This window comes from Anabas testudineus, chromosome 5 (genome assembly GCF_900324465.2).
Source record: "Anabas testudineus chromosome 5, fAnaTes1.2, whole genome shotgun sequence".
Taxonomy (NCBI): domain Eukaryota; kingdom Metazoa; phylum Chordata; class Actinopteri; order Anabantiformes; family Anabantidae; genus Anabas; species Anabas testudineus.
In genome coordinates, this window is record NC_046614.1 from 9,151,425 (window position 1) to 9,168,949 (window position 17,525).

The 17,525-nt window shown below is 42.2% G+C and overlaps 1 protein-coding gene across 5 annotated transcripts in view; it reads right to left on the minus strand.

Annotated features, from left to right (window-relative positions):
- The window catches only part of LOC113154282 (plexin-A1), a 163,001-nt gene that overhangs the window by 44,485 nt on the left and 100,991 nt on the right, over positions 1 to 17,525 (minus strand). For all 5 annotated transcript variants that reach the window (XM_026348380.1, XM_026348383.1, XM_026348381.1 and 2 more), the window contains one exon: positions 5,097 to 5,297. In XM_026348380.1, coding sequence (XP_026204165.1) covers positions 5,097 to 5,297 — 201 coding nt within the window. The remainder of the gene's footprint in view (positions 1 to 5,096; positions 5,298 to 17,525) is intronic.

Below are 17,525 nucleotides of genomic sequence, written 5' to 3' on the forward strand. Positions count from 1 at the left end.
CGTTTGCAGAAACGACCCTATTTTTCGGTATCCTCGCTCTTTTTTCCCTGCTCCGTTAACTCGTGCCATTCTTCTGGTGGCCATTCTTCCCTCGCTAACCTCCCTGCTCTGTCACACAACCAGTCCCGGACCCATTGACTCAAACACATAACGGCAGCACCTCACCATCTGTAGCGCTCTCAGCTTCATTATTAAAAGAGATACGGGCCAAATGCACTACTTACACCGACTCCCCTGTACCTTTATTTTAATGTGTGACACTTTGGTTTCCTATTTATTGTAGAGCTAATGTGAGATGGAGACACAGTGACGCTGGTCCTCAATTCACTTTAAATTCCAGTGAGTTTCCCCAAACTCTCTCAATCCAGCCGCACACTCAGCGCGTACACACAGAGCCTGCACGCCAATTAAAGCGGTGTCAGTGTGTGCTGTGCCTGACTGCAGTGGCAGGTCTAGTGTTTATATCTCATTAAGCTGTGCCAGGCCATGACAGACCAGGCTGTACCACGCTCCGCTGAGCCTACCCTCCACCGACCAGCGCCAAGGCCCTCATTAGCCTCGTTTATGCCATGCGTATCACTGTGTATGTGCAAATGTTTCTGTATGTTATAATGGATTTTTAAAGTTACGATTTTTTTTTCCATATAATGTGGAATATTTAGGTTTTATAGTCAGTAATATCTATTAATAAATCAATAAGTCAGAATAGACATGACTTTGCATCAGCACCCTGCCTCGTGTCTCCCACTCGCTCGCCCATCTTTCTTGTCTGCCAGCCTCCTCTTATTTCCCATCGGAAGAGAGCAGCCTATTTCTCCTATTTCCCACTTCCTCTTCTTCATCTTTCACACCACTCCTTCTCTTTCTCTTGGAATTTCTCCTCCAAACTTTCTTGCTGTTCTTCCCTCTTTGTTCCTTCTTTTTTCACTATCTTCTCCAAATCAGTACGGCTGCTTTCTTATTTTGCTGTGTTTCTGTGTCTGTGCGTGCTCATGCACACACAGGAGCGTCCGTCTCTGTTGCTCCACTGCAATTCATCATCATTTTATCTGCCTTAATTGGATGCCATCAGGACCCCTGATATTTCCCATCTCTCCTTTAACAAACAGCTGCTCTGCTTACACACAGACGAATAACACACAGGCACACACCCTATCCCAAACTAGATTTTCTCTCCCTGTTCCTGTGTCTGCTACTTTTTTCTCCTCTCGCTGGTGAAGGAGTGAGAGAAGGAGGGTGATGGAGTGGCCGAGCGGTTTATCAGACGGAAAGTAATGGTGTAAGGCCTGCGAAGATATTATCTGTCCTCTCATTCCTTCCCTCCAGGGAGAAACAACAAAGAGGGATAAAGAGGGGAAGAGGAGGGCAAAAATGGAGACACTGAAGTACAAATGGACAAAATGCTAAGAACAGAAAGAGATAAAGGACTATAGAGAGGAAAACTTGAACCATTCAAGCCCCTTCTTTCAACGCTGGCCTTCGGACGACACCCAGCTGTGCACCATCAGGGTCTCTGACCTTGAAGTGTGGTCGGTTGTTTGTAGAAGCTTTATGTGTACATGTGTTTATTCACTCCCATGACTGCTCTGGTGGTTCCCAGCCTACAGCTTAGCATCCTATTGGCCCTTATGGCCTCACCTCAGCCTCTGATTTGCCCCCATTCACAAGGATGCTGCCTGGGCTGGGTCAGAAAACCGGAAGGAACCAGTGTAGAAACCAGCTTGTTGTTTTGGTTGCTGTTGACCAGCGTTAACAGCTACCATAAGGCCTGGGGGATGGCTCCGTATGTGTCAGTGGTAATGTGGGCTTGTTTGGCACTGACAAATATGGAGATGACTCGTTCTTTTTATTGCAAAATTACCAGTGTTTTCCTCCAATTAACTTGCTACAGGACCTTGGACAATCTGCCATTTCATCAACTTTTGCAGGTTCCAAAAATGTTAAATTATGTTTGGCTGAGGACCCATCTTCAAAAGTGAGAAAGGGAAATTAACCATTACTTTCACATTATAACAATTTAGAGCTTTGAGCAATTTTTACAAGCCTTAATCTAAACATTTGATTCTTCACAGCCTTAACACCTTGAATATGAGGTGACCTACTTGCTTCATGTCTCTTCTTGCAATAGCTACATTCTTTCTTGTGTCTTGCGATAAGCTTACTCTTTGCCTTCTGGGAGCAGTTGGTATGTTACAGTAGCCTTAAACAGAAATTCCATAGCACCAATGTTTTTCCGCCATAAGCAGATACAAAGAGTCAATACCCAACAAGGTTAATATAGAGCTGAAATTACACTATCATATATTGTGTGAGTCATATATAGAGTAGGTTATTGACAGCGCCTGTTAGGGGACACTATATAACAGTATTGACTCATTATGGTCGGTGTAAAAGGAGAAGAGTATGGGACACTGGAGCTTAAACATGAGCTCTGACTGTGGACATCCTGACTATCTTGTGGATAGTGATCTTCTTTTGGATAGTGTGATGATATTGTATGAAAGAGCAGAGAATGAGTTTTGGCCTCAGGAGAGACTTTTGAACTGATTTTTACTTTGACACTCTCTGATCTCTTCCGTCCCTCTGTTCTCTTCAATATCTCTCTCCCCCTCTCACTTTTCTCCATTCATATCACCTGAAATTGTCTACTATGCTCTAATTTCCCTTGTCTCCTCTCTTCGCCATTTCCTAACCGCTTTTCACCGCTATCTAGTATCACATCTCTTCTTGCCACCCCTACCCCCTCATCTGCATGTACCCTATTCTATGCTTTGTCCTCTTACACTCTCATCCCTCTTTATCTTTTACTTTATAGAAATTCTTGTCACAGTCCTTGCATTTCCTACAAAAAAAATGAGTGAGTGTGCATCAGTTTGACACAGTGGCAAACTCTTAAGTGCATCTCCAACACTAAACTAAACTGTGCATAAGCACCCCTGTGTTTATCCCATTGATTAGCAAGCCCCCGCAAACAGTCGTCCTGAAGTGCTATAATGGAAATTGCACACACAAACACACAGCTATCCTGGGATCTATAGCCTTAGGTATATTGAATGATACACATGAACACATGAACACATGCGCACACACTGATTAACCCTTACCCCCATAGCTGTGCGCGTACACACCAAGGCAGAAATATGTGTACAGCATAACAGATCCAGTCGAGTCCATTCCTACTGCAGAGTCATACATGATTCATCGAGTTGGTTCTAAACACCGTTAAAAAAAAAACAAACAAGAAGGAGAGTGCATGAAAAGTAGAGATGTGAAGGTCTATAAACGCATAAACTAATATTTAAGTCCCTCGTTCATTTAAAAAGACTGCTCCAGAGCTATAATAAGACTCTCATCGTAATAATTCATGACACATAATTATACTCATAAGCTCAGGCCTTGGTGAATTATGTCTTAATGGCAAGTTCATGCAGCTGGCAGCTTCTTCATACGCTGAATCCAGCTCCGAATTCACGCTGATGTGATGAAGGCGCGGCATCGATATCTGACCGCGCGCTCAAGCGGACACAGCTAATTGCTAACAAGGGATAAGCGCTGACAGCTCAAGGCTAATTGCTGCTAGCATGTCTGCTTTGTGGACATCAAATGGAGAAAATGTAGCTTTTGGCTGGGGCCAGGCTTTTTTGCCGCCGATTAGCTCTGGTCTTGCAGCTACGATAAACAGTCAATAAACAGACATCTCTGAGGAGAGACGCCCCTGTCGCTGGATAATTAGTGCTGCCTTCACAAACAACTGGCCAGGTGTGTTGGCACCTGATGGCTGCCTGTCGATACAGACAAAATCAAATGTTTGCTGTCACGGCGGCTGGTGTGTAGTATACATGTGCTTTGCTATATGACTGAAATAAAACTGGGACTATTAGGACGAGGTGTAGGATGTAGACAAGGTGCTGAAGCTTCTTAGTCAGCTATGACAACCTTGAGATATTCCTAGTTTATTTTAATCTGTCAAATATTTCGTTCAGCGTGTGACGTGTTGAAGCGACAGCTGCCTCGCCGTCATTAAAAAAAAAAAAAAAAAACTAAATTAACAGCACTCGCTCCCTTCTCATCGCAGCGCTGCCGCACCGCATTGTACCTCAAGACAGAAATAGACGGGGACACGGGCAAAACCGCAACAGTGACTGTAAGAGAGATGAAGTGAGAGGCAGTGAGGAAAGTAGGGAAATGGCAGGAAAAAAAGAAAGTATGACTGATGAGGGAAGGAGAGAGGCACGGAAAGATGAGCTCTACAGGCAGAAAGGGTGAAGAGAGAGGGAGAGGTATAGAGTTGAGGTGTAAACATGATCAATCCGCTCCCAACTAGGTTCAGAGACAGACTTCCTCTTCACATTTTCAGCCTCAGTGAAGCACATCGCTGGCTACCTCTTATCTATCACGCTAGTTTGAAGCCGTGCAAACACACACATGCACACAAAGCCATATTTCAACACACGAAACAGACATGGACCTACATACACAAACACCTCTGCCTACCTGCAAATCCTCTATGTACACACAACACACACACACACACACACACACTCCTATTAGAAGCTTGAAAAATCCTTGAGAACACTCTCACTCTAATTCCACTCACACCCTTCATCTCTGCCAGCTGAGGGCACAAATACATCATAAAAATGCTAGACGCATGAAACTAACGATGACTGACCAGGTTCACACTCAATCAATAATAGAAATAATGTAGCACACTAACTATAATAATGCATTATGATTTGGAGGAGTGTATACAGTGTTAATTCAAATATGCCCTCTTGTCATCAGTATCCATTTCTCCAGTTTGTTGCTTTAATTCAGTGTGTGAAATCTGAATTGAGCCATTTATCTCGACTTTAAGCAAGACAGCGTCCAGGTAGTGCACGGTGATCTATCAGGCCAATGAGCATGGTGTCCAAAGTGGTCATTCGTTACAAAGCCATCACTTAAACCTTGACCGAGCCAATGTCCTCACTGTGATCGTGATTTAGTTACCTAGTAGCACTCATTAGGTTAAGTAATACCTCTAAATGCTTCAAGCTTAAATAAAATTAATGGATAATTTGTCCGATATAAAGTATTCTTGTCTCAAGACTCACCGCAGTTTTCTGGCACTGGATGGAGGTGCTGTTGAAGCGCAGGGCAGGGACACTGTGAGTCTCCCCCTGAATGTGGAAGACACACTCATAGTTCCTCTGTCCGGACTGGGGCTGAGGCAGGTTCTTGGCTGCTAATGTGATCGGCTTGGTTACTCCGACAGGGATGTAGATCTGGGTTGAGGGTAGAATCTGAGGGCAGTCCTGCAGAGTTAAAAAAACAAAACAAAAAAAAAAATACTTAAACCTTTTTCCTCTAGACAGTCATGTAAGAAAGAGGATGAGGTAATTCTATGTAGAAGAGCAAGCAAACAGTTAGAGATAAGACAAGGGTAATGAAAAAAAAAAAACACTTGTTAAGTGATAAGGATAAAGAAAAAGCCAGCAAGGCACGGGTTACACACTTAATTTGCTACAACACACTCAGCTTAAAAAGCTGTGCTGTAACACACCGATATGTGCTAAGGAATTTATACTGGCAAATGTTACATGACAACAACTGAGCAACAGAGCTTTTCGTAAAGTTCACTAAAGATTATCTACCCAATAAAGTCATTTGGATCACCACAGTGCTGCATTGTTAAGGCAGGATATGTAATGTAATGAGCTCATGTACTTTGTGTTTGCTTTTGCTTTTGTGTACGCACATCAGTCAGTGATACTGGCCAGAGCACACAGAGTCTTGTTTAGATCATCTGGAAACAGCCTATCCACTGGCTCACACCAGCACTGAACTACACAACCCTGGAGTGTGGGTGGGTGTGTGTGTGTGAGACAACTACTTTTTATAATGTGTTGTTGTGTTCAAGTTGTTAAACTAGCAAGATGGGACAATTCAATAAGGATATAATGCTTCCTGGATCTGCATGTGTGCATGTGCTGGAAGGTATGAAGTCATTACAGTGTTCATGTCACAATTTGGAAGAGATGCAAAACAGAAAAGAAAAAGGAGGTGGTGATGGATCTTATACAACATGAGTCAAAGCTTGGGTGGAATTAAGCCACCCTGTACAGTACAGAGTGGTTTACTTGCAAAAGATAACAAGCCAGATCACTGCTGACTAATCACACATTTTACAACCTGGAGACGCTGTTAAGTGACTCACAGAATAAGAGACATGTGGCAGATGGAGAGAGGAAATGTAAACTGGACATTTTTTTACGCAGGGAGAAGGGGACTTAAAATCACAGAAACAGCTTCAAGTTTCCTTTTGTCCATTCAGCTCTGTGTAACAGGAGTGTAGAAGGACCTTGAGTTGCCAGCGTTGTCACAACCATTCAGAGCTGCTGTACAGGACGAGACGCTTATGTTGACAAGTCAAAAGAGCTTAGACAAGGGAAATACATAGCCCATACTTTTTGTTGGAGCTTCTCCTTTAAGCAAATAGCTGGCTCCCTGTCAGTGAATTTTCCTTCCCCTGCTCTACTCTGAGCTGTTGTACATTAGAAGCTACAGCACGTCCCCGGGGCCTGAGCACAATGCCGGAGTTTGTTCATTAGGCTGCTTAGTCCTGGCCTTGTGTGTCTGATCACACACAAATACATGCACAAAACATAATGAGAGAGGGGAATACTATAGGAGGAAGAAGCAGGCTACAGAAGACCTGATATGTAATCAACTAGAAGGAATGTGGGCGAAGGGAGGAATGAGGAATTGAGAGAAGGCAAAATGAACTGCTCAGAAGAAGGGAGTGAGGATAGAAGAGAATGGTGGAGGAAGGAAGAGGGAGACAGAAAAGGGGTGTAGTGAAGGATGGGTGAAATGAGAAGCAGGGAGTTAGGGGAATAAAGAGGCATGTGAAGGAAGAAGATGAAGCAGCAAGTTTAATTGGGAACACAGCAAAGTGAGACAGAAAAGTCAGATAGTTGGGTGTGGTGAGGCGAGGACAGGAGAGGAAGAACAGAATCAAGCAGAGTCTCAAAGAGAGAGAGGAAAACCTGAAACTGTGATATAAGATACTTGATACTAGGGATGTTAGAAGGCAGAGAGGAATGCTGGGTTCACCCTGTCTCTTTATCCACCCCCTCCATTCATTCATTCACTCTTCCATCCATCCATCCAGCTTCATCCAGACCACGAAGGCCCCACAACAACATCCTACTTAATTAACTGCCTGGAGCCTCAGACAATGGTTGATGGAGTGGGGGCAGAGATGGAGAAAGAGACAAAGAAGAAAGTAGAGATTGCTTCTCACTTGTGGCTTTTGAAGTCCTGTCTCAGTAAAATAGATGCTCATGTCAAAAGCTTTGGGCTTGCATCGTCTGAGAGAAAAAGAAAGGTTTCAGCATCCTGCTGCTAAAGCTACCTTGTAGAAGCCAGTATGTCAGAAACCAGCATTGCCTGTAGCGCAAACTGCAGCCAACCAATATTTTATTCATCAGTCTATCGACTTTGTGTCAGCTTGGCTGTCTGCATGTCGTTTTCTCTGGCAATGATCTTTCCTTATAGAATCCCTTTCCTACTTTCAATCCTTTATACTGCCATCTTAAGGTAGAGCTCAGCACAAATTTGAAACAGTAATGGAGTAATATGTAGTCTGATTTTGAAAAGTTGTAGTTCAAGCTTTTTACTTTTACCATACCAGGAAATGGAGTTTTTTGGAGCTACGTATGCAAGGATGTACCAGAAAATATATCCAGCCTGCTGCTGCATAAAATTAATCACAACCCCAGTACTTCAAAGACATCTGACTGTAATGGTAATGCAAGCCAACAGGAAGTGAACAAGTGCTGGTACAGTTCACAGGTGACATGTTGCAAGAGGTCAGAAATCATATTGCTTTTTTTTCTCTATTTTCTTTTTTCCCCAAACACAAGGTCAAACTGCATCCTAGACAAAATGCAAAGGAGTTTTGGGAAAGAGAAAAAGAGGATGCAGAAGGATAAAGGAAAAAGTCCTTTGCAGAGAGAAACTATTTCATCAGTATCTGTGACAGGTGCCAAAACAGTTCAAAGCTGGCATTAGAGCTACAAAGTGCAGAGAACACTGAAACAATATTTCACCAGGGGGATTCGTTTGAAGCTAGAAGAGCATTTTTCCCCTCTTTTCCCCCCTTTTTCCTGACTTCTCAGCTTTCATTTCATCTGTGAAGACGGATGCTGTGGTTTTCTTGGCCAGATGTGACGCTCCATCCGTTTCATTTCAGGAAGACCAACAGGGGAGAAGGAGGGGTGTGTGTATGTGTGTATGTGGGTGTAATATAAAAGGGTGATTTTAGCTTTTCCTTTCAAATAATTGCACCAGACCAGGAATGCTTTTGTTGCACTGAAAAGCGTCTTACATTTACAGTAGTTAAAAAGTGGAAAGCACGTGTGAAGGAATGCACACTACAGATGGTTTCACTACACCAGAACATGGCAAAAAAAAAAAAAAAAAAAAAACTTACAACAGCACTGTGATATCTCACACAACTGCTTTGTTCAATTCAAATTCTCTTTCATTAACACAAAGATAATGACAAGCGGAGTAAACAAAGGTCATTACAGAGGGAGAGGTATAGAGATAATGTATGTGTCATTAACTGTGAAGTAAGATCTCCCACGTTGACTGGATTGGGTTGTATTTCTACCTGTATTTGTGAGTACATCATGTGTATAAGTGTAAAAGTTGTGACACATTTGTTAGTGTTGGAGGATGTCCAGGTCTCCAACTTAGTAGCCAGAAGGGTTTCTTTACCTTCCAGTGTTTAGTTTCTCTCAAAGATCCCCATTAGCTTTCATGCCTAAAGCTAGTACCACAGTTCCCACTTCGTAACAGTAAATGCATAAATTATTATGTCGATTAAAATGTACATATTAATATTAGTTCAATGTAGAAAGTGGAAATATACTTACTCTGAACTCTGATACTTATTTTATAAACAAACACAAAAAAAAAACCAAAACCATCGTTTACGATCTTATTACAATACTTGACCTAATTTTTGTTGACGTCTTACTGCCAACGCCCAGATCCTGTTTTGACTGAACGCCACCATGAGATTTCTCAAAGGAGAGTAGCTCTTGTTCTATATCAGGCCGAATCTAAAATGTTCCTTCCTTCATTTTCTGTTCTGATTTGTATTTTGATTGTGTACAAGCTACTTCATCTTCCACACCGAATGGAAAAATTGGCAGGTGAACGAGATCCTTTGCGACTTATTAACTACCATCAAAAACAGTGTAATGAGATTGACAGACAAGTGTTGGTATGTTTTCATGGAGATATGGATATGCAGAAGGGGAGAGATTACAATCAAGACATACTGTAGGAGGGGTAGAGGAGGAGTGAAGGCTAGATAGATGGAAGCATGGGCTGGATGCTTTGCTGAAATAAATAAATACATGTATTAAAAAGGCCAAAAGAGTTCTGAAGGCATTAGAACAGCCTGACAAGATATAAATTAATAAAAGCTCCAAAAACAGTGCGCATATGTAATGAGGCGAGCGTCTGGTGTTTTTTTTTTTTTTTTAAACCACCCCCATCTCCCTCAACCACCCCGACTCCCCTCAAGTCCATTCATAATTAATAAGCCGCCTCTGTGATGTGGGGACCATAGATCAGGGAGGAGAAAAAATAACATGCTAAATAATGAAGTAAAGCGATACGGGGAGCCAGGGGGAGAGATGGCATGGACCGCCACAGAGGAATAAGGGGGCCACAATGGTACATATTAGAGGGGCACTATGTGTGTTATACACACTTCATATGACAAAGGGGTATATGAATGCTCTCCCTGTGTCTGTCGACATGCCCCCCCCCAAGCTTTGTGACAGAGAAACCAAAGAGCTGACTGTAACCCTGACCTACAGAGTCCCATCTCTGCCTGTTGCAATCCACCAAACATTAATATTATAACATAAGGCATTAGGAGGATCCTTTTATCTATAATAACATTTGTGACATGATGGGTCACATGGCACATGTTTTGGCTGAACCAAACATCTAACCTTCATAGCGACTGTCATCCTCTTCCCTGAACTAACAATTCATGTTGGAGAATAAAACCAAAATGAGCCATGTGTCCATCTTATGACAGGAAGTTAGTGCTCAATTCATTAATAACAGAACTACTTTTGCAATAAAAAAAAAAAGTATATATTTTAACATACCATAACTGGTTAAAGTTAATATTAGAAGAATTTATTTTAATTCAATTAGACATACATCTCTCTGTCTGCTTTCAAACCTTCTATAATGAACATACAGTACATGCAATATAATGTCATGATGACATACAATACATCATGCAGTCAAAGCTTTAACCACATATCTTTAAGTACCTTCTGGGTATCTGCTGGCCAGCTGCTATCTATTAATTTGAGTGTGTGTTGTGTGGGTGTTTATGTGGTGTGTCCACTTGTTTGGGACTTTTACCAACCGCAAGATGAGAGGCGCGAGACAAAAAAGCCTACTCATTAAATCACTGCTAATAAAGATTAGCAGCAATGTATGTAGGTGTGTATTTATTAATATACAAATAAAAAATGTAAATGCAAAATTATAAAAAGTCTAATGTGCATTACAAAAATGTCAATACAGGATGCATAGCACAGGTGTGTACGTTTTAATATCTATACAAGCTACAGGGTGTGGTACATATATGAAACCATAAAAGTGTGTGTGAGAAAATGTGTATACACGCTCAAAGTTAGGGCGGGCTCATTAGCAGAGAAAGATGTTCTGTGACCAACCAGACCCTGACTGTGGGGGAAGAAGGGAGAGAGGGAAGCAGGGATAGAGTGGAACAACTTAATAAGGCAGCAACATGTAGAACACTGCAGGAGCGAAAGAAGCAGAGAAAGAAAAGGGACTTTGAACCTTGAAAGGGACTGTGAGATTGTCCACCCACGCCCTACGTTTCTGAGCAGAGTAGTGATGCAGGGAGGAATGGAGAGAGGGATACGGAGAGGGAGCGATGAGGAGTAAATGGGAAAAGCGAGCAGCGCAAAGCAGAGTTGGAATTAAAATGAGATGCAAGTGGCAGGAATGTTATTCAGTGTGGATTATCAGTCTCACGGAGCACGAGCCCGACTGAATCTACCTACATACGTACATGCCCCTCTAATACATATAATACACAGACACATACACTCTCACTCTGCAGGCTTTGATGTACCACCCAGGCACACATACATGTCGATTTTATCTTCTAATCCCTCATCCTTGACTTACAAGCAAGCTGCTAAACCTACCCAGTTTATCCCCTTGACGTAGACGACAGTATGCTATAAAACAATATGTCATATTTATATATATATGTGAATATTTTTCCAGAGAATCTTTTTGTCTTTCTTTATGGTTTTTCATAGAGTAAGGGGGAGTGGGGGTGTATGGCACTTCGTTATCATTCTAACCCAGATATGTCAGCAGCGATCAGACCTTGTGCTTTTCAGCTTTTCAAAGACAAACCTTGATTTCAGACGTAGATACACTCTCCTATCTGTTGCCTATGGCTCAGCCCTGCACACAGCACCAGGTTTCAGTCAGACGACATAGTAAAACTGCGAATTTTGCTGCCAGAATGCTGCTATGGTGGACCTTAAAGCGACAGTCCCACATTTAATCCACAGTTTAATCCAGAAATACTGTTTGATGAGTTGCAATTTAACATTATACAAACATCTGCAGAGCACAGCAACATGTGGATTTGTGCCACTAACAAAGCAAACTATGGACTAGTACCTATGTTTTAATTCCTATCAGTGCCGCAGTCTATCGTACTCTAATAGGGACATAAGGAATGACCTTTACTACAGGATCTGAACAGAAATCATCCTATTCATTCATCTGTTTCTCAAGTCAACACCTTCAAATGTGAGGCAATAACCAATGTGATGCCTTTATATGTTAATAAAAAGAATAAGCACCCTTAAACTATTAAATCAGCCTATATAAAATCTCTGTGACACCCAGTACTCTACTGAGTACATCACTATATCACCGACCATCTCAGCTCTCCGTCAGAGTGCAACAGTGTCAGCACAATGGAAGTTGGAATCAAAATCAGTGCAGGGCTCTTTACTAAACCAGCATGGTGAAAAGCCCAACATGACAGAGACAGTTAGCTGGTCTTCTGAGATTGGACAACACAGCACGCTACAGGATTTTTTTCCTCTCTCTTTACTCCGTATGCTTCTGCATCTCAGCAGGCAGTCACTGCTTCTGAATCTCTCTCTCTCCTCTGCTTGCACCTTTAAGTTTGCTTTTACTTCAGCTTGCTTCGCGGTGTTACTCATCTATCCCCAACTGTCGTCAACTCTTTCTCTCGGTGACTGTGCATTTATCTCTTTCTCTCTCTCTCTGACACACACAGTGATGGTTGATGCTGAAAATGCAATATTCAGCTGTGTTCACCATTAGGCAGGCTGACTGCGAGGGCTGCGGAAATGAAGATTTAATAGAACCTGAATGATTAAACCACCGGGACCTGTGAGTGACACACAGACGCACACTCAGAAAAGCATAAACTCTGAAACACTCTGATGCAACGCCTGCAAAGCCCTGTGCATCTGCGTGAATCCTTACTATTAGCTCTTCATTAACCCAATCCTGTATGCATTGTTGCAAGCAGCATGTTGGGGTGGAGTGATTCTGCAGCATCAGTGGGTCTTGCTAGGTGGCAGAGGATTACATCAAAGATCATAATCTAGCAGGCATGTTACACTTTACACTTGCTCTTTCCAATGAGTAGCTCAATTGACTGCGTCACGTTTTCTCCGCATCATAAAGGGATTAACATTTTTCAACCAATTAAACCAAGAGTGTCCTTCAAATCTGCCGTAACGTTACATTTAAAAAAAGGTGTGTTTGCACCTTTCCATAAATATAGCTATGCTGTCCTTGTATAGTTGTCTACTAAGCATACTACTCAGGGTACGACAGGCTGCTCTCTCCATAGTGTCTCCCAGCCACGGTGACCCACGCACCCTGCCTTCTGTTGTTAAGGGTTGATGCACAAGGCAAGAATGCTTCTACTACCTCAAGGCTAACTGAGGGAATTTAAGGGAAAGCTGAAAATGAATAATAAAGAGGGGGAGACGAAAGGGCAAGCTGCGGGACAGTGAGGCTAAAAATAGCCACAAAGAGAAGAAGAGATGAACCATCTTCATGCATATGTGACACACACACACACACACACACACACACACAGTACTACAAAACGACTGAAGGGCTGAATTACATCACCGACACTGAAAGAAACACTTACACTTTTACAATTCACTGTATTTTCTCTCTTAAGAAATTAGAGAGATGTATGTGTGAGGTTGCCAAAACACTTGATAGAATCCCACTCTGATTTCCCTGAGGTGAAAAAACCAAGATAAGTGTTCAGAACTTTCCAGAGAAAGAAAAAAAAGACAAGGTAAAGTTCAGGGGGGGCGCTGTTGAAACGGTCGGAGTTGAAAAAGCGCTTGAATGAGGTGCACCGCTACCAAACCAAACCAAGGGTTAAACACTAGCCAGTCACGGTCCAACTGAGGTCCATCTGGCAAAGGAGGCATGTGGTTACTTCACCCTGTCGCCTCCACTTCCTCTCCATGTTCCCTCTCTTTCTCTCTCTCGCTCCCTCTTTTCCCTCCAACCATGGAGCACATTTGGAAAATAAATTGCGTCAGTCTGAATGTAATCTGCTGCTTGTTACTGCCAGAGTTTCTCGACTTGCCTTCCTGCCCTTGTCTTTCTCTCTTGTCTTTCTTTATGTTTTTTACTCCACTTCTTTCTCTGTTTACATCTGGACTCAATTACAGCACCTCTGTCTGTCTTTGGTTTGTCCTTAGTGAAATACATATAGACCTGGAAAAGCTGTGTTACTCTGGAGAGCTGCATGGGGGAGGGATGGGGGGGCATCCATCCCACCTCCACCCTTCTTTCTCATTTATTTGTTCCTTCTTCCAGACATCGTTTGATTAAATATGGATTAGGGATGTTCTCTCTCAATATTAGATCAAAACACATGTGTGGGTGTGTGTTTATGAGAGTCCGGCTGTGAACTACATGGTGCCCTTAGGTGGAGAGAGGAAATGAATTGACTATTAAATAGAAGAGCAAACAATGAAATGCGAAAGATTGCCACAGAGATTAAATGCAAAGTCGTATATGATGACAGATGATGTGAGGGAGGAAGAGATGAAGAGGAAATATTGCAGAAGTGGGGAGGAAAAGTAGAGAAGAATGGAGTATGTGAAAAAAGGCGAGTGACACCAGTGAAATGTGATTTGGTTGAGGGCACTGCATGGGAAAAGATGGAGGGAAAATATAAAGGATGCCGAGGAAGAGTGAAAGCAGATATTACTAACAGATAAAGGCACTGGAAGAGAGAAAGGAAAGGCGCAAACAGGAAAGGGTAGATAATATTCAACTTCTCGCCCATTTCGCCCTCCTCCTTACCCACATGCCCCCTGCAGCCCTGTGCTGCTGGTTGTGCTTTAGCTGATAAGAACCAGTGACAGTCACACAAAAACAAGTTAAAGCTGTACAGACAAACACACGTGTATAACCATGCACATACTGAGGCCCCTCAAGCAGCTCTGGCCTACAATCTGTGGGATGTCCTTCTCTGGAGAGTGTGTGTGTGTGTGTGTGTGTGTGTGTGTGTGTTCTGCTCAGTGTCTGAGTACCAGCCAGAACAAACACTGTGCGCCAGAATGTCACAGTCCGGGGCCTTCACACCTCCATCACAAATAACCCTGTCGGCTGTAGAGAGAGTGTGTGTTTGTGTGTGTGAGAGAGAGAGTAAGGGATAGAGAGCACAAAAAAAAAAAACAGCAGTGAGGATATGTTGTGGTGACTGTTTAAGAATGTGTGAGTAGGCTGTGTGCTATAAGTACACGCAATTGGTTAAGGGCGTGTGACAGAAAGAAAGAGCTTTAGAAAATATATTCATGTGCTAGCTTTGTTTAGAGTGCAGTCTATATGGAGCCTCTCTCGTTAATGTAATGTCTAGGGACAATGTGTCAAACACTAACATTACTTCTGAGTAATTTGGTAACAGACATGAGAGCTAGGGTGTGTGTGTCTAGTGCCAGATGACTACAGTAACACTTACACATCTTCTGTATTGTGCGTGTGTATTGTCGGGTGTGTTTAAGACGTAGTGGGAAAGATATTTAGAGGAGTTAGACGAAGTGCTCAATGCCATATCTCCAAAGTAAATATGCAGTTTAGCTTAATGATACACAGCTGGAAACAAATAGCCCGAGTGTGTTCAGAGTAGCACAATCCACCTATAAGAACCTCAGACACAAACTAATTACCAGGTTATGTTGCAGTCTGAGTTTTTCTTGGCCAGGATTAGTACCTTTCTGGCATCTCAAATGGCTGCTTAGAGCACCAACTCTAAGCCAAGACCTAGTCCAGCATATAACCCTGCAAACCATGAATTGTCATTATTACACCTTGATTTTTTTGTACAGATTAAACGTTTTCTCCTCCCTTTCGGACAAAGCCAGGCTAGCTGATACAAAGCTCATGCCAATGAACACTGTATTGCATTTTACATTACAGCATGATGACTATAATAGCTAGATCATGGCAGAAATTGGTGTTTGGACATAAATGCAAACCACTTAATCACATTTGGAAGAAACAGATAATTGTTAATATTTTGTATGTCCTGCCCAACATTGTTATATTTTCTTGTAAGAAAGTAAGGTATAAAAGCAAAGGAGGAGAGCCAGATGGAAGGGGAAACGGGGGAAAAGCGACAGCCAGAGAGTTTAGGGGTAGGGGGTGGGAGTGCTGAGGCAGCGCTGTATCCACAAATCTCAATCAAGTTAACCGCCGCCTTGATTGCTCGAGTGAGACTGAGCCTTGCTTTGCAGCAAAACAAACACCTAAGCATGTCTTAACATAGCTGAGCCCAACCAGCCTGAACCTTGAATGGCACTCGTGGCTTTGGCTCAGAATAGCACTTTCTCTCCAAGGGGTGTGGAAGGAGAAAGGATGAGTGAGGGATTGTAGGAGATGGAGGAAAGTGGAGAGGAAAGTTCCTTTGAAAAGGAAAAGAGACAAAGGAGGAAAAGGGAGGAAAAAGGAAATGTTACCATATGAGCAAAGAAATAATTGAGCTGGTAGAGTTTCTTCCTTCTTTTATTCCAACCTTCCTCTCTCTCAGCTTTTTTTTTGTTTGTTTGTTTGTTTTTATAATAAAGTAACTCTTACTCCTCTCCTGCAATTTTCCGCCTGGTCGATCCTTAATTTGCGAATTTGTTTGTTGTGCCATTGGAGGCATTGTTGATTCATGCATATTTGATTTGGAAATGTCACTCATTATATTTATTTCCTCCTCGCTTACTCTGTCTATCCATTTCCATCCCTCTCTTTCTTACCTCTCTTGACACAGTCAAGCAAACAAACAACACTTTTACCACTCGGTTGGCTTGTTTAATACATTTTTTTTTTTTTGCATCTCCTTTCTTTTCACTTCTCTGTTTTGTTTGCCTGAGAGTCACAGTAAAAGAAAAACCTTTTTCTACGCAGTAATTTGGTTGAACGAATTAAAGATTTAAACAATAAAATAACCGAACATAAAACAGAGGAGGAAGGGAAAAACCTTCCTCTGTGGGAGCCATGGCAACACGAGATTCAGTTATTGTCAGAACAAAGTGTAAAAATTAAATACTCAGAATAAAGTGGAAGAATTGTCAAATGTTTATTAAATACAGAATGATGACATATTTCTGTTTCAACTATTTCTTTTAAAGGTTTTAATTTTTCTGTCAGGCCATGAAAGAAGTGTAAGGAACAGCTAACTTACAACCCTGTGTGAAAACGTCTATCTGGCCTTTGATCACTGTCTGTAAAGGTGTAGAGCTCTGTCTACACCGTTCTTCTCTAGGAAACAGAGAAATACATGCTGTCAGGAGAGCCCATTTTGCTTTTATGTTAAACACTCCTATTTGTATTCCGGATTAAGCCACAACACAGCAAAAAAATAAATAAATAAAGAAAAAGATCATCTGAGATCTAAACCAAGTGTGCAAGCACATGTGAATGCACATATATGTCCCTGAAGGCACAGAAAACCATTCTCATTACACTATCAGATAAAGAGGCAAAACCATGAGGTGTTAAAGAAGAGAGGCATACATCTGTCGTCTTTCTCCTTCCCTTAACAATATATAATCCACACAGCAAGGAAGCAAGGTGAAGAAAAAGAAGGATGAGAAAAAGATGGGGTGAATGAGCATCAAAGTGGTGAGGGATGAGGTAAAGATAGAGAGACAGACCCTGGAGACGGGAAGGATAAGTCTAGCCTACAGGAAGAGCTGTACTTGTTGGGGCATTGAAAGCGCAACTAATGGATATGGCAGCTATGAGAAGGATGATGAATGACTCTGTGTGTGTGTGTGTGTGTGTGTGTGTGTGTGTGTGTGTGTGTGTGTGTGTGTGTGTGTGTGTGTGTGTGTGCATGCCACTGTCAAAATGTTTACCCTTTATTGCACAAAAAA